This window comes from Dipodomys spectabilis, unplaced genomic scaffold (assembly GCF_019054845.1).
Source record: "Dipodomys spectabilis isolate Male_0828 unplaced genomic scaffold, ASM1905484v1 ptg000096l, whole genome shotgun sequence".
Lineage (NCBI taxonomy): Eukaryota > Metazoa > Chordata > Mammalia > Rodentia > Heteromyidae > Dipodomys > Dipodomys spectabilis.
Genome location: NW_024870773.1, coordinates 12,836,831 through 12,860,428, shown reverse-complemented (window position 1 = coordinate 12,860,428; position 23,598 = coordinate 12,836,831). Strand labels below are relative to the sequence as shown.

The following is a 23,598-nucleotide window of genomic DNA, read 5'->3' as shown; positions in this document are numbered from 1 at the left end:
CATAATCAATAAGGATGCCAATTTATAAATATGAAATAATCTACTGGCTGCTCAGTGGCTTAACACTTCCTTGAGAAATAATTCATCTGATCACCTATCCCAGCCTTACTGGTTCTTTGTGGTGTTGTGACCTGAGGTAGTTACTGTTGTTCACCTTCTAAGTCAATGTACTTTAAAAATAATTCAGGCCAGGCGCAGGTGTCCCATGCTTGTAATCTTAGCTGCTATAGAGGATGAGATCTGGGGATTGAGGTTTCGAAGCCAGCCCCATCAAGAAAGTCTATAAGACTCTTATCTCCCCAAGAAAAAAAGCCAGAAATGGAATTGTGGCCTAAGTGATAGAATACTAGCCTTGTGCAAACGAAACTCAGAGACAATGCCCAGATCCAGAGTTCCAACCCCAGGATCATCATCATCATCATCACCACCACCACCACCACCACAATAATTCAGAGTCAACGTGAAGCAGTGTAAATGGTTGTCCTTTCTCTGTAGCTAGTTCGCAAATGCTTGTTATGATTGTGAGGCCAGCTCTATAATTGAAACATTATAGACTTTTCTCTTACCCCAATCTCCTACAAAAATATCAGGCATCTGAATAAGAATAGTTTAATCCCCTTGTGAAAGAAAGGACAAGGTTAGAAGTTAACCAAGGCTGGAGAGCAAGCTTTAAGAGAGGTAAAATACACAGTTGAAAGGACCATTTACCTAGGCACCTTCCTCTAAGCAGTCCACGGAGAACACTGTGCACAGAAGATGGTAGGCACCTTCCCAGCTGTTTCCCTGCTGCATTCCATCCACTTTCTCCTACTTCTTTCCTCCCAACCATCTTTTTTTTTTTTCTAAAACTTTGGGACTTATCCAGAGCATAAAAGTTTTTGTCTCAGATTGTGTTACCCAGCTATGTGTCACTGTTACAAATATCTGAGATTAAGGTACAAAGAGAGATTGTTATTCTGCCTTGCCATTCTGGAACCTTTCAGTCTATTGTGGACTGGCTTCATTGTCTTTAGGTCTATATCAAGGTAACATAACATGTGTTGGAGTAAAGCCATTCACCTATTAGCCAAGAAGTAAAACAGAGTAAGAAGAAGGGCTGGGGTCCCACAATCTATTTCAAGGTCATCCTCTAGCAATGTAAAGACCTTTTACTAGTCCTTGACCCTTTATGCTTTTCAGTTTTTTGTTTTGATATTTTTACCACCTTCCAAGAGCATTGTCTTGGGGATCCAGACTCAAAAATATGCACTTTTGGTAGACATTTAAGCTCCAAACTTTTAGCAGCAGGAGCTTCCAGAGTACTTTGCAACGAACCCCTGACATATTACTCACTGTCCCATTCACATCAACCTTCAACCTCCAGTCAACTTGCCTCTGACCTTGGGAGATGCCATCTGAGAAATACAAGTCTTGTCTTCAGCTGCTCTCTCTGGCATCTGGAGAAATCAGAAACATTATTATCTGATTCTTTAATGTCAGAGATTAAATGTGATGCTGGTATCCCAAGTTGGATTTCTGAGTAACTCTTTCTTTTGAAATATTGTTACTTGTCATAACTATATTCTATTGCTGGAACATAAAATAATAATAATAATAACAATAATAAATACCTTGAAAGCACTTACATTTAATCATTTAAACCGTGTATTTGGCTAATATTTACTGATCACTGGCTAAAATCTCAGTCACTCCTCCTAGTACTGGTGACATAGGCTGTAGTCTTTTTAGTCAACAACTTCTTTAAGGTTTGGCTTTTTAGGTAGGGAAAATGATGCTCATTGGACGGTAGTATGGGCCAAGTCACATAACTGAGAAATATGTGTTCAAACTCAGGTCTTCAGAAGTATGGCTGCTTCTCCTTTGTGACCTGTATCTGTGGTTGACATTGCTTTGCAGGGAAATTGTTTCTAAAATTTCCTTAAACTAACAAGCAAATATGCATTGTGGAGAAAATGTTTTGGAAAGTTGCATATTAGTTACATGTGTATGACCCTACTTCTGAGAGAGTAGTTCATAGATGTTTGGCTTCGTGTAGATTCTGAAGTGCATAGATGCTAGAATTTAATTCCAAATGCCCCATAATGCATGAGTTGCTCTTAGTACTTTAAAGATTTTGCTTCAGGGTAAAAAAAATGGAAGTCCTCACTTTGACTCTCAGAAATAATTCATATCTGTAAGTGCAGCTTTAAGAGTCTTGGGATTCTTTCCTGAATCAATGAAGTCAAATATATTGCACTTATGAATAATCCCTGTGAATGATCTACAAATAAGGACTCTGGAGCAGATCAGAAGACAGAGATAGGAGTCAGGCCTTTCAAATTCTTAAGAATATGGTATTATTTTTTAAATATTATAATTAATCCACTCTTACTGCATTTTGATCTAACAAATCATGTCTGGAATCTTATTTTATTCTTCTTTGTTTTTTCTCCCCCCAGGTTACTGTCCATATGGGTACCATGAATGTCAGAATAGCAAATGCTACAAACCAGAGCAAAGATGTAATTTTGTAGATGACTGTGGGGATAACACAGATGAAAATGATTGTGGTGGGTCCTGTACTTTTGAAAAAGGTTGGTGTGGCTGGCAAAACTCCTTGGCTGAAAACTTCAACTGGGTCTTGGGGATTGGCTCTCATCAAAGCCAGAGACCCCCCAGAGACCACACATTTGGAAATGAAAATGGTGGGTAATTAGGTTATTACTGTTGCTTAATCATTCTCCTAATGTTCATCTCCTGATCTTCCCCAACAGCAACTGGGGAGACTACCAATCAGTCAAACAGGGAGTTTGTTTGTCCTTAAGGGTGGCTGTAGCAAAGGGCTGTGGATTGGGTGGAATAAGCAATAGCTATGCATAAGGTCATCATTTTGAAAGCTGGAAATCCAAGACCCAATTTTGGGCAAGGTCTCCATTCTTTTTTAAGGCAAGAAGCAAGATCATTTCTTCTATGCCTGTCTCCTAGACTGTGACATCCTCAAAAGTTCCCTGCTTGCAAATGGTGGCTCTCTTTGTGTCTTCAGATTATACTCTCTTTATTAATTTCTTCTCTCCATTCAAATTCATCTTCTTTATTAGGGTACCTTCTAGATTTTCTGCTCTAGTAACCTTGTCTTCCCTTGAGCATCAATGAAGACCTTATTTTGATATACGGTCTCCTGAATAAAGACAGGTGGTGAGGAATTCTGTGTTTTAAGGGAAGAAGGATGCAATCCAATTTACAACAGAGAATAGTGAAAATTAAATATTAATCACTATCTCAATAACTATGATTCAATGATAATATACACTGCTATTAGATAGCTTTCATAAGTAGCATGTGCTTATAATCAACAACCCTGATTCCTGACACTTATATGATCATTAGCAAGTCACTTAACTTTCCAGATTCTCAAATCCCTCATTTATCAATAGGTGGTAATTTTTCTTTTACTTCATGCACTTAATAGGAACTGTGGCATATCAAATGAGGGAAGGAAAGGAGTTTGAAATCTGTGAAGTGCTGTGGAAATGTAACTGTAAGATCACCATTTTTAAGAATTGAATAAAGTTTACTTTTCTACTAAAGGTCCTAAAGGTGTTGGACTCACTGCTCAAGAAGCAAAGATCATTAGCAGGATAAAAAGGGATTTGAACATGCGGCTGTTACAAAGTGGGAAAAGCCCTCTAAATATTGAAATTCTACAAGCGTATCTAGAAACAAAAACAAGGCAGGCTCATTACGCCTCGGAATGGAAGACCTAATCCTATTCAACCACTCAGCTGTACATACATAATATGTTTTGGATATTTGAACACACAAGAATCAAACACAATACTTTTGCATATTAAAACCTATAATATTAAATTTACATACCCTGTAGGTGACTAAATATTTTAAACCACATTGTACTTCTTTGTATGGCTTCCATGGTGACGCTTGACATTGGTTTACAGTAACTGGATCATTTAAGGAGTCTAGTAAATGATTTCTATAACTATCTTGTTGATTTGATGTCACAAAGATCCTGTCAGATCAGTTCATCTGCATACCGAGAAGCACTTTGCCAAAAGCAGGGATGACTGGAAATTGTTTTGTCACCGAGCTGGAGACAGGCTATTAGATTTAGTCTCACTTTCAAAGGAAAATGCCTTTGACAGCTCAGATCATAGGAAATGTAACTGAGATGGAAAGCTTACTTAATCCTTTCACTGTTGTTTTGCTTGTTCCTAGGACACTTCATGTATCTGGAGGCTACCCCAGTGGGTCTTCGGGGTGACAAAGCACACTTCACGAGTGCTGTGTGGCAAGAATCCAGCGCTGCCTGCGCCATGAGCTTCTGGTATTTCATATCTGAGAAAGCCACAGGGGCCATTCAGATCCTCATTAAGGTAGGATCTTGGTGCAGAATGACTCTGAGCTTTACGAGGACCCCTGCAGGTTCAATGGAGATTTTTTTTTTTGACTTGGCCAGAGGAAGCTTGCTTTCTACAAAAGGAGCTGCCCCTGTGGCTACTTGCTCTGTGGGATTCGGTAGGCTAGGGCATGGAAACCAGTTTGGGGTTGTGTCATGCTGTATGATCTGACTAGACCCCAGAGACTCCTTCTGTAATAACGCACTTCATTCTACCTCTTTGATTCATCCCCTCTTTCATTCTATTAAAGGAAACAGATGAATTGTACATTTGAAAGAACAACTATACATTTATTTCTCTTACCAGAGTAATCATTAAGGGTACTAATAGCAGCCATTCCTTCTACTCTCAGCAGACCGCACACAGGACTGAACCTCTCAGGATGGTGATCAAGGTGTGATTACATTGAACTGCTTATTAACTATGACATGCTAATGCATTTTTCTTACTGAGGATTAATTGGATGTTGCCATCAGAGCTTTAATTTAGTATAACAAGAGTGACAGTGTTTGGGGAACAAAATAACAGAGTAGATATTAATATTAATGAGACCTGTTTCAAAAACCTTCATTCTTGAGCAAGTTAAAGCAATCACAAAAGGAAGGATGTGTGTGTGTGTGTGTGTGTGTGTGTGTGTGTGTGTGTGTGTGTGTGTTTGGGTGTGTGTGTGTGTGTGCTCAAATGGGAACCAGTGTTTAAGGCTAGTTAGAATTCCAAGAAAGCTTGTTTAAAACATGCTCTAGAGCTACTACTGTTTTATTGCACATGAGCTTTGCTGTAGTGGCCCAGCACTGATAGATCACACCTGCCCTGAATGCCAAAGAGAGCACAAGAGGTTTGAATAGCTCATGGCTGTACAGTTCATGTCTTATGAGAAACCTGAACTGACTTTATAACTAAAGGCTCTGCTACAATGATGCAGAAAAGCAGCCTAGTAGGACCCAGGCAGTCACCACCAGAGTGGTTTATTTTTATGTTAAAATATGGAAACTTACTGAAATATGAAGGTTAAAGTTACTCTCACAGGAGTATTTTCCTAGCCATGTTTCAAAGGTGGTGCTTGATTATGCTGTATATACTCTGTGAGGAATTTGATGATGGTCTGCTGGATTTGCTTTTGGTATTTGCTTCAGTGATACTTACATTTCAATTCTCTCATATTATAGGAACTGATATTGCAATAAAATGTAAAATTAAGTGGTCTGGAAGTGATAATGTTTTTTTGAAGTCTAGAACTCCTATGGTTCTGCCAATGGGTTCCTGAAATGTAATAGCATTTCAAAAGAACTGGTGTTTGGTTGTACAAAAAAAAACAAAATACACACATTTCAAAAATCCATATTTGTTCTTTTGGCTGAGAGTGCAGTTTGGTGGTAGAGATCTTGCCTGTTACGCACAAGTTTGTGAGTTTGATTTTCAGTAATGAATATAAGTGAATCTGTAAATAAAAAGTGTGTGTCTATTATGATATAGCTACAAGGACTGTGAAGGAGAGAATTCTTTCATAACAGGTAGTGAGTTTATATTCATGAATTTTACGGCAGCTATCTCAGTTTGGTGACTAATAGGATACTGATTTTGATCATATTACAAAGCACACCCCAGGCTTCTCTCTGTGTGGGCTCACACTACATTGACCTCACACACAAGTTTGAAAACATCCTAACCAGATGGCAAACCCAATAGGCAAAGGGATTTTGCCTTCTCTTTTTTTTCTATTCCTGGGCTAAAAAATGTTCCTGATTTATTGCATGTGCCCTTTCTGGCTCAGTTCCTTCTGCTGTTTCATAAAAAGATCCTCTTTGGTGTTTTCTCCACAGAATCTGAAAAGATTCTGCCTTTGGTTAAATTTAACCTCGACAATTTTTGCCTTCCAGGATGATTATTTCCCTAAGTGACAGTGACAGCTCTAGGAATGAATCCTATACACTGGCTGTAATTTATTTATTTAATATTGGTAGTCATAGTTATTGGCATATATTCTATTTCAACAAATAGATTATCAGCATGGACAAATGATTAAGAAGACTCTATTCAAAAGCACAAGCTTGTTGTTTTGTTACACACCTGTAATCCCAGCAATACAAGAGGTATTGGGAAGAGGATTGCAGTCACAGATTACCTAGGGAAAAAATTTAATACACAATATGGAAAATGGCTAAAACATAATGGGCTCGGGGCATGGCTCTAGTGATCAAATGCTTGCATCACAAAGATAAGGCTCTGAATTTTAAACCCCAGTACCACCAAAAGAACAATTGAGGAACTAACATTTTTTCCCATTACCTTGCTGTTTGATTTGCTTATAAATAGGAAAAAATCCCTAAAATAATCCAAAGCACTTTTTTGCAGTAATAGAAATTCTTAAAAATAGTTTTAGCTGGGCACTGGTGTCTCATGCCTATAATCCTAGCTACTTAGTAGACTGAGATCTGAGGATCACGGTTCAAAGCAAGCGTAGGCAAGAAAGTACATGAGACTCTTATCTCTAGTTATCCACCAGAAAAAAACAGAAGTGATACTGTGGCTCAAAGGGGTAGAGTGCTAGCTTTAAGCAAGAGAGCCTAAGAACGTGCCCAGGCCTAGAGTTCAAGCCCCACTACCAACAACAATAAATAAATAGCTTTTGTAGTATCAGAGAGCTAGCCAGATAGAAGAATTACCATCTTCCAGGAGCTGCTTAGAAAAAGCCAAACTTTTGTGAATGGGATTTAGCCAATGGGAAGTAGTTGCCCCATGGGAAACAGTAGTAATCTGTTATTCCAACTGCCTTTATAAGAAGTTGTCAGAAGTCTAAGGTTGAAGAAAGTGATAAGCTAGGGACCAATTTTTTTTTTTTTACCTGTAATGGTAGCTTACTCAGGAGACTGAAATCAGAGCATTAAGATTTGAAGCTAGCCAAGGGAAAAAAATTTGAGACTTCATCCAACAAAGAGGAGGGTCTGCCAGAAATACAAAAAATCAAAGAAAGACTGGACAAATGGGATTGCATGAAGTTACAGAGCTTCTGCATGGCCAAGGACATAGCTAGCAAGATCAGTAGAAAGCCCACGGATTGGGAAAAGATCTTCACTAGCCATACAACGGACAAAGGTCTCATATCTAAAATATACTTGGAACTCAAAAAATTAAATCCCCCAACAACAAATCTTCAAAGAAACAACTGTCCAATAAATAAGTGTGCTAAAGACTTAAAAAGAAACTTCTCTAAAGAGGAAAGAAGGATGGCCAATAGACACATGAAGAAATGCTCAACCTCCCTAGCCATAAAAGAAATGCACATCAAAACAACATTGAGATACCACCTCACCCCAGTTAGAATGGCTATAATCAAGAAATCTAATAGCAACATATGCTGGAGGGGATGTGGACAAAAGGGAACCCTACTGCATTGTTGGTGGGAGTGTAAACTTGTTCAACCACTTTGAAAACTAGTATGGAGGTTCCTCAAAAGACTCCACATAGAGCTCCTCTATGTCTCAACCAACCCCACTTGTGGGCATTTACCCAAATGTTCACAAACAAGACCATACTAAAGCTACCAGCACAATTATGTTTATTGCAGCATTATTTACCATAGCTAAGATATGGAACCAACTCAGATGCCCCTCAGTAGATGAATGGATCAAGAAAATGTGGTATATATACACTATGGAATTCTATGCCTCCATCAGAAAGAATGACATTGCCCCATTTGTTAGGAAATGGAAAGACTTGGAAAAAATTATATTAAGTGACGTAAGCCAGGCCCAAAGAAACGTAGGTCTTATGCTTTCCCTTATTTGCAATAACTAACATATGTCTGAGACAAGAAGAAAAGGTCAGATAAGATGATGTTAGGTGAAATGAACCCCAAGATAAGGACACAAGTAGTTTTTTCTTTCTTGCTATTGTATTTAGCTATTTATAAGGTGATTTTTTTGTTGATTTGTCTGACCCTCCCCCACAGTATAACCCCTGTTTTCACTGTATTTGATGTTGGTATAATTTGTGGAAGGGAAGGGAAAAAACAAATTGTTTAAATATGGATACAGGTGGATCCATTGCAACAATGAGATGTATAAGATGCTATGTTGAAAAACGAACTTTACAATTTAGGCGGGGGTGGGGGTGGGAGGGAGTGTAGTTGTGGAATGGAAGGGAATGGATGGTAGGGGAAAATCAAAGGAGGAGGCAACAATGCTTGATAAGAAATGTCCTCATTACCTTCCTCCTGTAACTGTCACCCCTCTGAACAGTATTTTTCACAATAAAAAAACTTATTTTTTTAAGAAAAGGATGGTCTGGAAGTATGGTTCAAGAAGAATAGCATCACCCAGAAAGTATAAGTGCCTAAGATCAAACCCGGGTAATTGCAATAATAATAATAATAAAGTGGATCAACTTGGGCATGAACAGGGGTATTCTGAAATTAGGATTAGATTGCTATACAATCAGTGTCATTTCTGCCATTATGTTTAAGTTTTCATAAATGTCAATAAACATTAGTATGTTTAACATTAGTATGTTACTCTAAAGTAAATAGACTGTGCCATTAATTTATGGACTTAGTAATTATTCTTTTTATTTTATTTTATTTTATTTTGTTTTTTTGTTGGTCATAGGGCTTGAACTCTAGGCTTGGGCGCTGTTCCTCAGCTCTTCAGGTTGAGGTTAGTGCTCTACCACTGGAGCCTCAGTGCCACATCTGGTTTTCTGGTGATTAATTGAAGATTAGAGGCTCAAGGACTTTCCTGCCCAGGTTGGCTTTGAACTGTGATCCTCAGATCTCAGCCTCCTGAGTAGCTAGGATTACAGGTGTGAGCCACCAGTGCCCAGCTAGTAATTATTTGTTTTAATGATGCTATATTTACTTTTAAATGATTTCTTATTTTTTACCTACATTTTAACACATTCATATTCAGTATTAAGTTTCTCCTTAAACTTCAATAAATTGTTTTCCAGACCACTACAGATTTAGCATAAAAAATAAAGGTAGCAATGGGAAATAGAATAAGGGGTCTACCACATATAAGTTGACTTTTATGGATCTAATTTTACTCCCATCATTTTCCTTATTTGTCTAAGTCGGTTGTATATAGATAAAGTTAAATCAGATTAAGTAACGTGGAGCCATGAGCCCACTAAAGAGAATTTGGGAAAGTCTTTAAATTTGCTTTGACAATTTATTTTTTGTAGTCTAAAGTTTATCCAGCCTCAGCCAGAAACAAAAGGCCTTTGCGTTCTTTCAGCTAGCCATTTAAATAAAATGCAGGAACACCTGCTCTCTGAAAAGCATTATCCTCTTTTGGAAATACTCCATCTGTAATAAACTGTTGGTATTTTAATCAAGATGACTGCATGCTTTAGGGAATTTAAATCTGTTTAATTGAAGGCATTCAGGATTATCCATTATGTAGTCATGATAGACCACAAAATATATTCAAGCCTGAAGTGCTTATATACCAGGAGAGCTCTCCTGATAGAGCAGCCAGACTAGTTATGCTAAGAAACCATAATTAAATTACTTCATTGTTTTATCTTGCTTAGTGTTATAGAGGATTTTAGAGTTAATGGATGTCCTTTAAAATAAATTTAAGTTGTTTATTTTGCAAATGAAAGAAATAAGTCCAAGATGTAGGATTTGTTGTCTTTCTTCAAAAACAAATTTTAAATTGAGGTATGTCTTGCTTCTTTGACTTCAAACTTAGGCTTTTAAAATTGACTACCTGGAAATTCCAACTCATCATTTCCATATTCAAGATAGAAATATGGTCAGTTTTTCCTACTTGTAGGTTCCATATCTGTGGATTGTACTAGCCCTAGAAGCATTCAAAAAGAAATGATATCTAAACATGTATAGACTTTTTTTTGTCATTATTCTCTAAACAATAAAATGCAACTACTATTTGCATAGAATTCACATTGTTCTAGGTTCTCAGAGAATTCTAGAGATAATTTAAAGTATATGAGGAAATGTGTAGGTTATATGTAAACACTGTACCACGTTACATAGGAATTCAGCATCCATCAATTTTGGTTTCCTTAAAGGTCTTGGAACAAATCCTTCATGGATACCAAGGGAGACTATAGAGATTTTATTTATAGGCTGTAGAAAATGTCAAAGGATGGAATGAAAGGCCAGCTTCCTTTGCTTACTTAAAAGACTGCAAATTTTGAATCTTCCTTTATCATCTTTGTAGTAAATAATGAGCCTAAGTGGGATATAAGTTTTAAGTGACTTAAGTTAACTATTCAGTATGACTGATGACCACCAGCCACCCCATCTTCTACACAGCCTCACCAACGTTCTAATCTAAAACCCACAGCAAACTCCTAACACTGCATGGGTCTATTAGAAGGTGTTGAGATTTATAGATTTAGCCTTCATTAGATCTTTTCAACCTATGAATATCTAGGTTTACTTCAGGCACATAGGAAGAATATATAGGGTGTATACAAAGAAAGTTGATTTATGCATACTAATATATTCAGCAGTTTTCACCATGAAAGCACAGTGCTCTGGTTTATATAAAATAGGGATTCCCCGTGTGTGTGTGTGTGTGTGTGCGTGTGTGTGTGTGTGTGTGTGTGTGTGTGTGCGTGTGTGTGTGCACGCGTGCACGCGTGCACCCGCGCGCTGATCCTGGGGCACTGTCTCTAAGCTGTTTTGCTTAAGGCTAGCACTCTATTATTTGAGTCACAGCTCCACTTCTGGCTTTGTGGTTGTTAATTGGAAATAATAAGATTCTCACAGACTTTCCTGCCTAGACTGGCTTTGAACAGAATCCCCAGAACTCAGCTTCTTGATTAGCTAGGATTACAAGTGTGAGCCACCAGAACTCTGCTAGATTTCTTTTTATCATTTTTTTTCAATTTTTATTTTTTTATTGTGAAAATACTGTACAGAGGGGTTACAATTACATGGGCAAGATAATGAGTACATTTCCCTTCTCATCCATTCCTATCCTCCCCCTGTCCCCCCCATCCTCCCCCCCCCCCACCAAAGTTGTAAAGTTCATTTTCGACATAACGACTTGTACATCTCATTGTTGCAACGGGTCCACCTGTATCCCTATTTAAACGATTTGTTTTCCCCCTTCCCCTCCACAAATTATACCGACATGAAATACAGTGAAAGCAGGGGTTATACTGTGGGGGAGGGACATATAAAGCAACAAAGAAATAATCTTATAAATGCGTTAGAAACAATCGCAAGAAAGAAAAAGCATTTGAATATTTATCTTGGGGTTCATTTCACCTAACATCAACTTATCTGACCTTTTCTGCTTGACTCAGACATATACTAGATATTGCAAATAAGGGAAACCATGGGACCTATGTTTCTTTGGGCCTGGCTTACTTCACTTAATAGAATTTTTTCCAAGCCTTTCCATTTCCTAACAAATTGGGCAATGTCATTCTTTATGATGGAGGCATACAATTCCATTGTGTATATAGAGCACATTTTCTTGATCCATTCATCTACTGAGGGCATCTGGGTTGGTTCCATATCTTAACTATAGTAATCATCTTGAGGAATATGTTTGTCTTAGTTATGTTTTAGATTCATTGAGATTTTTCTTGAAAATTTTTCTATGTCCTTTGCGTCTCAGTACATCTGACATGAACAGTAAGTCTCTTAAGCAATCAATACTATAGAACAGTCTTTGTTGAAAAAGATATTTCCATTAGGATACTATCATTAGTATACTTCATCCCAGGAGTTTTACTTTTGAGAGAGTTAAAGTTAGTTCTATAGAACCCTGTTTTCATTATTGTTGAAATTTTTCTTCTTTTTTATTTTCTATGCCATTAGTGCTACTACTCCTGTGAGCAGCTCCCATTTATTAACCAATTCCTTTCTTCCATATGCTGTGCTGTCTTGTACGCATATTAACTTATTTAGTCTTCAAAATAAACTTGCAAGAAGATTTCTCCCCCCCCTCCCTTAATTTTACAGATGGTGACGTTGAGACCCAAGTCACCCAAATAGATATTTGGCCCAACCTGGATTTGAAGCCAATTCTAACTTCAATATCTATGAGCTTAATTTCTCTCACTAGAATTTAAAACATCCCAACACCTAGGGGCAGAGACACACCTGTCCATGATTAATTCCCAGGGCCTCTGAATTGAATGAAGAAGAGTTTCCCATCCACAGATTGTTCCATATGTTAGAGAGGAGAGGATATTACTTGGTATTGATTAACTACAGCAGTTCTGTTTGTGTTCTTTCCTCAGTTAATTTTAGTTGACAGTTACTAATTACACGTGTTTTTGGAGGGTATACTGTGATATTTCAGTTCGTGGGAAGGCTAAGGACATTAAGGTTGACTAAGGACATTAAGGTCATCCATCACGCCAAAAAATTGATCATTTCTTTGGGTGGAAAGCGTTTGTTTCTGACCTGTCATCTCATAACAAAACCTACTGGGTATAAAAAGACCTCCCTCCCTTGTATATAATAAAATTAGAAAATTTTAAATCATATTTATTATCTGAATGCTAACATTGATGAAGAAAGAATGAATCAAGAACAAATTTAATTCATACTAAAAATAAAATATTTTTAGAAATACATTTTTAAAGTTAGATTGTGACTTAGTTCTATATCAAAACCTAATGGGAGATGAGGTAGCCACTATATTTCAGAGCAGTAATTACATGTGATGATGTTGAGATACTCACAATGCTATAATGTGATCTTACAGTACCCTTAATTACTAGGAGTGAAGCAGTCCAAGGTACAGCTCAGACCTCTGATTTGCTACCTCAATTCACAGATTGAGGTTACTAAAACTGAAGATACATCTCCTTCATCCATATTACAGACTTCCTTAGAAACCAGGAGGCTGGAGAACTTTGAATTTTATGGAAAACACTATGTTTCTCTGCTCAGAACTTGTTTTAGTAGCTGCCAGGACCTTAGAAGGGAGAAGGCCAGGAAGTGAAATTGCACTTAGACACTGGGGTGCTTCCTGGAATTACACTGTGTAATTGGTGATTATAGTTAACAGTATTATATTGTCTATTTCAAATTCACTAGAAAAAACATTCTAAATATTCTCATGACCAAGAAATGTTCAGTGACAGATATGTCAGTATAGAAAGATATAGATTTTACTTATTTATTTAGTCAGTTGTGGGGCTTGAACTCAGGTCTTGGATACTGTCTCTAAGCTTTTGTTTTCAAGACTAATGCTCTACCACTTTGAGCCACAGCACTACTTCCAGTTTTCTGGGGATTATTGGAGATAAGAGTCTCATGTACTTTTCTGCCCAGGCTGGCTTTGAACCATGACCCTCAGATTTCAGCCTCCTAAGTAGCTAGGATTACAGGTGTGAGCCACCAGCATCCATCTGATTTTAAATTTATGTAACATATATATATATATGTATATAGACATTACTTCATACTCTATATTGCATATACAATATCATTGTCATGAAAAAAAACCATGATGAAATTATAAAAAAGACAAATCTAGATTTTTTTTCAGAGTAATATTTTTACATATAAAGGAAACGCAGTTACTGACAACTGAAACACATTAAGTCCCTGAAAATAATCTGCATGGAGCTAAGTGCAGAGCAGACAGTTAGTTATACATGGGCTACAGTTCTGGCCCTGGCAAGAGCCATTTCAGATAATGGCTCATCCCCTCATCCTTCAGGCCTGTACTCAACTCGAGTCAGCAAATTCCAAACTGCTGGCAATGGACTGCTGTATTGAGAGATTTGTCATCCCAGTTCAGGAGTGTCCTTTTAAATGGCATATGTAGTCACAGCTGTGAGCTTTTTGTGCATTATAATATCTGAGAAAAGTAAGAGAAGAGAAACAATATTGCACCCCATCTAGCTTAAAAATACAATGGGTTGGAGCCTTGCCTGCTTATGATTCATTGGTCCATGGAACATTCATAGTCACAGTTGTACGCAGAGCTACTCTTTGTAGGACTCCTGAGAAGCAAGTATGATCAATTTCAGTTTTGCATCTTGATGACAATATTTGTGTTTTAAACTTTTAAAGCAAGTTTATCTTAAAAGTTCCTTTTTAAATTCTCTGTTCTCTAAGCATTATCTGAAAATATACTTTCTAGCACATAATAGTATCTGTGAGACTTGCACATTCTTATAAACTACACTCTAATGTCTACTCTCCTTCTCGAGTTTATAACACATATCTCAAAACAAAATAGGTTAGACTTGCCAATCAGATTTTCTCTGGTCCTTGTAACTGAGTCACATTCATGGTTCAGATGGTGCTGTTAAGTTGGTGTCTGATTTTCCCAATTATAGATCACAGACCTGGAGTAAGAAGAACTCTGATTCACCATCCTATGTATTACCTAAATGAGCCATTCAAAGAGCAAAAATCTTACTGTCTTCTCTCTGTAAGGGATATAAAAACAAAACTATCTTATTGGTATTCTTAGAAGATTTTTAATTAAAACAACTCTTTAAAATCCACTAATAAAGAAGATTTTTCATATGTAAAGTTAAATATCTTGAAGAAGTATATCTTTCTATACGCTCTAAGATGTCAAAAATATTTTCTTATAATCTATTATGTCAGTAAAGCAGCTTGACAAGGTCAGCTATCATTCCCTCTTGTGAATTATATGAAAGCTATAAACAAAAATTTGGAAAGGCTGGTATATTTTAGCTGTTAGACTCTGCTTACAATGAACAATCTTTTTGTAATACATATTTTTATTGTAAAGATACTGTACAAAGGGTTTACAGTTACGTGAGTGAGGTAATGAGTACATTTCCTATCGAGCATTTTTACCCCCTCCTGTTTGTCCCCTCCCAATCCTTCCCTTCCCACCTCCCAACTCCTACCCCACTCAAATTGTAAAGTTCATTTTTAGCATAGTGTCTTGTACATCGCATTGTTACATTGGGTCACCTGTATCCTTGTTTCAGCATTTTGTTATTTCCCCTCCCCTCCCCAAATTATAAAAATGTATATACAAGATGCAGGGCACCGGAATCAAATACGGTGACAACAAGGGTTATACCATGGAGGAAGAACATACAAAAGAAACAAAAAAAGTCACATAGGACATTAAAAACAACAGCGACAAACAAAAACTCTCATGTCCCTATCTGGGGATTCATTTTGCTTAACATCATCTAATATGGTCATATGTACATAGTTTTTGACCTTTTCTGCTAGTCTGGTAAGATTATCTTAGATGTATACTAGTTATTGCAAATAAGGGAAACCCATGAGACATATATTTCTTTGGGTCTGGCTTACTTCACTTAATATAATTTTTTCCAAGTCTTTCCATTTCCTAACAAGTGAGGCAGTGTCATTCTTTCTGATGGAGGCATAGAATTCCTCTGTGTGTGTGTGTGTGTGTGTGTGTGTGTGTGTGTGTGTGTGTGTGTATACACCACATTTTCTTGATCCACTCATCTACTGAAGGGCATCAGGATTGAAATGAACAATCTTTTTAATTTAATTTTTCTCTGCAAGTACTGAGTTTTTAGCTAAATCCTAGCTTGTCTGCTTCTATTTGGGCATTAAAACTAGCATTTAGGGAGTTCTTTCTCAGTTTGATTTAGGGTGGCCTTACCTATTTGCAATAACCAGCAGAATGGCACTGAGTCTTTCTGTGAGGAGCTGTGGAAACTCTCTGATGAGACCTATGTTCTTCAGTGTTAATATTCATTTTTGGAAGCTATCCTATTTCTGAAAAGGTGGCTTTTCTTTACCTATCTTGTATTCCTGGTCCTATTCTTTTATATTTAACACATTTTTCCTTACCCAATATACTTTTAAAAAGTTGTGTTTTCTGATACCTGGAAGATTCTGCCTTCCCATCCTTCTTACTTTTCTCTTTTGTGTTACCAAATAAACACACACACACACACACACACACACACACACACCTCTTTCTAAACTCAGTTTAAGTAGTCTCACTTCTGACATTTGTCTCTTTCTACCACTAGAAGGTCTATTTTGTGTCTTCCCAATATTAGTAAATCATTGTAGGCAAATGAATATTGGTTAGAAAAAAAATTAGGGAAGTTCCTAATATTTAAGGGGCTTAAATATAGGTTAGAAGAAAAATATGGAAATTGATAATAAAAATAACATAGAAAATGGACAGGCTATTTCAGAGTGACAGTTAGAAATGGAATTGCCTATGCAGTTGTGATAATATCTAAATTCTGTACAGAAATAGTCTTGGTATGGTGCTAGTCTAAAACCTTATGAAATAGTGTGATCAATATTACTCTTCAAAAATGGGAAAATAGAAAGCTATTGCAGTCAATTTGGCTGAATTACTGTTCTTATCGGTTAAAACACCTATTTATGGGTTTCCTTTATGGACCAGATCATGTGTATTAAGGCTTTCCCATTAAAAATTCTATAAGAATTCTATTAGTGAATCATATTGAAGACTTTGTTTTGGGGCTCAAATGCTAATTAATAATTCTTTTCCAATTTAACATATATTATTTACTACATCCAACAAATGATTATTGTACATGCACTGTCTTCTTTTGTGGTAATCTGTGGGCAAAAAGAGATCCTCCTTAGTGCTTCAGATTTCTTAGCTGAGGGAACATTATTTTGAGAATGAGTAATTGAAATGACAAAAGAGGCTGAAGGTTAAATAGAAGTATAAAGTAATATTTTTATGTGAATTCATCGATTTATTTTTATCAGCATCCAAGTACTCCAAGGATTTCCAGGATCATATTTTTAGGGAACTATTATTTTTTAGTGAATTATTTTGACATTTTTATCTCACTGAGCTTATTCAGGAAATAAAATCTTACCGAAGTTAGAGGTTCATATAATTCCTGCGTGATGGGATGATATCAAGATGATTCCTTAGTTGTTTTGGATATTCATTTAAATTATTTTTGTAAAATTTCCATATCTTAAGGTAGGATATTGAAATTAATAATTTTGTTGATTTGTGAATTTGGAATTTATTTTTTATTATAGTAAAAAGAGCGCACCTATCTAGATGCACACAATAATTCAAATGCCATTAAACAGACTATTCTTTTTTCAGAGAAATCTGTTTCTTTAGGGTTTTATTATTGTCTAACTAGAAAAATAAATTAAAAATATAAATAGTTCAAGGTCAAGGAATTTTTTCTTTTTCATTTTGTCTCTCATTAGAAAACCAAATGCAATGGGAGGATATACATTGAACTTTTCCAATTTACTGTGTTTACTTAGCTGAAGAGTGATTGAGAACCTTTCGATTTTTAGTAGATTTATAGTTAGCATTGATTGTTGAATCCATTTGTGCTCTTTTATTTTACCCCATTCATAAAACTCTAATAAACGTCACTTAGAAAAACTTCACAGAATGATTTTAAACAAGTATTTGAGTACTTAAATTATGTTTTACTCTTTGCAAAATGATTAAGGGCTGAGTGTTGACCTGGAGCTCCAGATAATTTATCTTTGGCTAAAATGTTGAACATATTTATTTCTTTTTTTTCCTTAGGGAAAGGATATACTTCAAACTGTCAACAAAGGAAAACAAAAAAATTATTATTTGTTTGTTGTCCTCCCTTTCTCTGTCACTGTCACTGTCTCTGTCTCTGTGTCTGTCTGTCTCCGTCTCTCTCTGTCACATAACTATTTCTTATTAGAACTTTCTGATATATGTGTTTTATAGCTACACATTTATGTGAATTGTTCTAAGTAGCTAAAACACTGCCAAATGTCAAAGAAAAAATTATTGCGAGTGTAGCTAGATAAGAAGGACCAGCAAGTGGTAGTTTGTTGTTAGAACAGCGAGGAACAATCATACCATAGCGCCATTTTGTTTGCCTAGATGCCTGGGACAGGAGAGCTCCCCACCTCGTTTGATTTTGTACATACATTTCAGATACTGTAAGCTTGGTTTCTGAGATGATTTATTTTCCAAGACAATACTCCAGAAACATTAGAAGAGAAGACCATTACATTACCCTTTGGCCACATCCATTTATTAAAAACAAAACTAACACAGCCATACTACATGCTTTCATAGTATTTTACTGAATGGCTGAGCTGGGAATTTTAGAAGCTAGGAAGAGGAACAAAACTTGCAACTGAATCTAGCTTCATTCAGAAGAATGCTTAAATATCAATCTTTCACACAGGCCTTTTTCTCCAAAGTGTATCTGAGTTACCAGCCTCACTCTTTTGCTTCAGCGTGATCCTCCTTTGAGACTTCTTGAGGAACCACATGCTCTGCTTTTCCATTTTCAGACAGAATCCATTCTCAGATAACACCACTCTCTAAATATAGGGATTACTCTTGCCTTTGGCAGTATTTTTTTTTTTCCATTTTTCAAGAGCAATCAAGATTCTGTGACCTCTATGACTTGTTTCTCAAGGTGGAAAGTATTTAGTCAACATGTCACAATAGTCTTCTGAGTGTGACCAATGACCATTGGCTAGGTCGTAAGAGATAGAGACTTGGCTATGAATCTCAGCTCTGCTACTTAATTAGCATCTGTAAACTTTATTCTCTACATATGTAAAATGATGGTCATATGGAACACTGGTTGCCCACACCTACAATCTTAGCTACTAAAGAGTATGAGCTCTGGGGATTGAAGACAGAAGCCAATTGGGCAGACAAATAGGAGAGCCTCTTATCTCCAGTGAACCAGCAAAAAGCCACAAGTAGAGTCCTGGCTCCAATTATAGAGCATCTGCTGTTAACACAGTAGCCAAACAATGAGAGGCCCTGAATTCAAGTCCCAATACCAGCACATGCACACAAATAATTATGTGAGCTATAAGGTTGCATCAGCAATAGCTTTAGAAGCTATTGAGTATTTAACAAATGAAATTTTCTAGTAATCACTCATAGAAATTGAGCACAGGAAAGGAAGAGTAAAACTTGGAATCATTATATTACACTTCCATTAAGCAATAAAATAGATTCTGTTAAATAGATATATTCTACAGGTGTGTGATCTTTTATTTTGTGAACCAGAGTTTGCATTTTGTTTCCATTGAACTGACTTTCTTCTGATGCCAACATTTGTTGGAATTATTTGTTCTTACCCATTGTCTGTGAATGGGTGTGTTTTGAGCTTTGTGTTTGTATCCACTGATAGCTGAGCCACAAGGAGACCTGTCAGATGTTAATCTGTGAGCACAGGCTGTTGTCATTTGTTTTAGCGTGGCTAAAGGTGTCTGTCCTTTGGGAGATAATGTCAGAAAAGCAGGAGACTGTCAGGGGTGAGTTACTCATGACAAATAAATACCCAGATAAAACTAAGATGTTTGTTTTTAAAGCAAATGAAGAGCATAGAGATCTATTGGCATGTTCCATTAAAAATACATTATCACCATTCTCTCACATGACAAATGTTCAACTAAATGCCATATCTCAGGGACAGAAGCACATTAACATGATAGAGTGCTGTACACAACTCATTGAAGAACTCTGTACTGTGAAAGTGTGTCCTTTTTCTGTCCATTAGGATTCCATTCCTCCAGAAAATCCCTAAATGCAGAGAAGATAATCAAATGATTGATAAGATATTGATGTGTTTATTTTGCTGTAAGTGACCCATGATATCTATTTTCTACCCCAGATTCTACAGTTGGTTTTTGCTTTAAGTGGAGCAAGGTCTATTCTCCTGATAAAAGTCTCACTCTTCCTGGCATTGGTTCTACCCTCTAATTTCATCCTTGAATCTGACTTTCTATGAGCCCAATTAAATAAATCACAAGGCTTAAAGCTCATGATCTAGGTTTTTAACTACCAAATACTACTACCTGTGCAAACAAAGAAATCCTACAAATTAGTATAGACAAATAAGCAAAAGACACAAATAGATACAATATCTAAAAGAAAGCAACAATGCCCACTAAACATATGAAAAAATGTTTAACCTCGCTAGTGTTTAGAATAATGCAAATCAAGACTACAATGAGAAGATTTATTTTATGCTCTAGTGTTGAACAAAAGTTAAAACCAGTATCAAGGACCACCATACAAGAAACAGTGAAAGATTTTTGTGGAATTTGGATGGGAGAAGGAATTGTCATCTTAATTTTGGGAAGTAATTTGGCCGTAGCAAGCAAAACTGAAACCACAGGTATCCTGTTTTATTGCTACAGTCCTACTTTTGTAATCTTCAGAGAAAAGCTGGTGTGTGTATCTGTGAGACCAACAAAAGCCTGAAAACAGAGAGTTTGTAAAGGCCTTAAAGTTATAGCAACCCAAACACCATTTGATGAGTGGTAGAAGGACTAAATATGGCTGTTGCCATGGTGGAAAGAAGAGTATCACACTTTCACATGTGGAACTTCTCAGTAAGCACAGACTCCCAGCTTGATGCTTTGCATCCGCACTAATTCTTCTTTGACTCATTTCAAGGAATCCATTAATACATGTTTGGTAAGTTCAAACAATGAAATTATTTTGAAAGTATTTTCATAATCATAAGGCATTAGGAAATCTAAGGAAAAGTCACTGTGAAATATCACTACATACCTATCAGAATGACTTGATTAATAATAACTTTAACACCAAATTAGTGGTATGGTATAGAGAAAAAATTAGCCAGACATACTTTACTAATGAGTCCATTTTAAAAGTGTCTTAGAAAAAATAAAACCCCAAGCAGATAACTTCTATATGAGCTAGAAATTGCATTTCTATTTCATTGCAGAGAAATGAAGAAACTTCTTCACATTGGCCATAAAGTATCATTATTAACAGCAGTCTCAATTTGTAATTATTAACAGCAGTCTCAATTTGTAAACAACCTATATGTACATCCATGAGTGTATGCTTAAACAAACTGTGGTGTGTCTATATTATGAAACAGTATTCAGCAGTAAAATAGAATAAATGACTGATACATGCAACAACTTGAGTGAATCTACAAAGGATTACTTGGAGCCAAAGATGATTCCCAAAAGCTGAACCTGAAAATAACAAAATTACAAGTGGATAGCAATCAGTGATGGCCACTCGTTAAGGTGGAGATGATGGTAGGAAAGAAGTGGGTGTGATTTAGTAGACCTGGGGAATATGAGCAATCCTCTTACTGTCATAAATGCTCTGGCACTGATTTTCTTCATGTGGATATCCTACTTGTGATACTGTTCTAGAGTTTTGCTAGACATTCTCATTGAAGGAACTGGAAAAAGAATATTCTGGAATTTATCTATAATGTTTTAAAAAATAAAACTATATGTGAATCTGCATTCCCTACCAGGTAGAATCAATCCCCATCATTTTAAGGAAAAGATTTCCAAAGCAAATTATTTTTATACCCTAGACTTTTCATCCCACATCAGTCATATAAAAGAAATAGTAGACGAATGCTGTTTAGATGTGTGCTGTAGTCACTGTGCAAGGTGATAGGAGAACCAATTGTGATAGACTCAGGATTGTAATTAGATAGTATTTACTCAGCCATTTTACCTGAGACTACGGAATATACAAAGATCACAATGTCAAATAGTTGTATCTGTAAATAGACGCGCTCAGCTCTTAAAAAAATAACAAACTTAGTAGCAACAGTTAACATTTACTAAGAGCTCTCTAAGACCAATATAACTCAAACACTACCAATCATGTAATAAATAATGAGTAAACATGAATTTAATGGAATAATGAGTAACAGCTAAATCTTACTCATTAGTTCCCATGAACTTTTCCGCCTGAATTAAATGTTTGATTTCCTTTAAAAGACATGTTCTTTTGTTTTTGTTTTTGTTTTCTTATTTAAACGACTTGTTTTTCCCCTTCCCCTCCACAAATTATACCCACATCAAGTACAGTGAAAGCAGGGGTTATACTGTGGGGGAAGGGCATACAAAGCAACAAAGAAATAATCTTATAAATGCGTTAGAAACAAATGCATGAAAGAAAAAAAACATTTAAATACATATCTTAGGGTTCATTTTCCTAACATCACCTTATCTGACCTTTTCTGCTTGACTCATACATATACTAGATATTGCAAATAAGGGAAACCATGGACTCTTTGGGCTTGTCTTACTTCACTTAATAGAATTTTTTCCAAGCCTTTCCATTTCCTAACAAATAGGGCAATGTCATTCTTTCTGATGGAGGCATAGAATTCCATTGTGTATATAGACCACATTTTCTTGATCCATTCATCTACTGAGGGGCATCTGGGTTGGTTCCATATCTTAGCTATAGTAAATAATACTGCAATAAACATAGTTGTGCTGGTAGCTTTAGTGTGGTCTTGTTTGTAAGCATTTGGGTAAATGCCCAAAAGTGGGATTGCTGGGTCATAGGGGAGCTCTATGTGGAGTCTTTTGAGGAACCTCCATACTACTTTACAAAGTGGTTGAACAAGTTTACACTCCCACCAACAATGAAGTAAGGTCCCCTTCTGTCCACATCCCCTCCAGCATCTGTTGTTATTAGAGTTCTTGATTTTTGCCATTCTAACTGGGGTGAGGTGGTATCTTAATGTTGTTTTGATTTGTATTTCTTTTATGGCTAGGGAGGTTGAGCATTTCTTCGTGTGTCTATTGGCCATCCTTCTTTCTTCTTCAGAGAAGTTTCTCTTTAAGTCTTTAGCCCACTTATTTATTGGGCAGTTGTTTCTTTGAGGATTTGTTGTTGGGGGATTTAATTGTTTGAGTTCCAAGTATATTTTAGATATGAGACCCTTGTCCGTTGTATAGCTAGTGAGGATCTTCTCCTAATCCGTAGGCTTTCTATTGATCTTGCTAGCTATAAAAGACATGTTTTTTATACAGCTTAAATAATTGTTATACTATCAAATTGATTTGTTCATGTTTTTATGTTTGTGGTTGAGCTAGAGTATACATTTGGATAGTTCCTATACAGGAACCAAGCACCTAACAATCTTATCAGCTGTCACTCAGAATGTAGATCTTAGATGTTCACAATTCCATGCAGAGGTTTTGCTCAAAATTGTTTTTCTACAATTCTTTACACATAATGGTGGATCGGACTTTGGTATCACTAATTTTACTACTTAATTACACAATACGTTAGGGTTTTAAAGGCAATATAAGTTTGGTGGAAGAACTACTTGCTCTCTTATTTTTCAATATCTTTTTTTCACACTGATCAAAGTTTATGTGAAATGCAAAGCATGAAGTAGTATTAATTAAAAAGTTTACAATAGAATTCTTTTCTTCTAAAGAAGGGCAACTGGCTTTGGGCTGCTACAAAGGGCCTGCATAATTTGAATAATCAATCAAATAAAAAGG

At 36.3% G+C, this 23,598-nt stretch overlaps 1 protein-coding gene across 1 annotated transcript in view; it reads left to right on the top strand.

Moving 5' to 3' along the window:
• The window catches only part of Malrd1 (MAM and LDL receptor class A domain containing 1), a 462,193-nt gene that overhangs the window by 246,142 nt on the left and 192,453 nt on the right, over positions 1-23,598 (top strand). The window contains exons 27-28 of the mRNA XM_042686149.1: positions 2,439-2,684; positions 4,213-4,370. Of these exons, the coding sequence (XP_042542083.1) occupies positions 2,439-2,684; positions 4,213-4,370 (404 nt within the window). The remainder of the gene's footprint in view (positions 1-2,438; positions 2,685-4,212; positions 4,371-23,598) is intronic.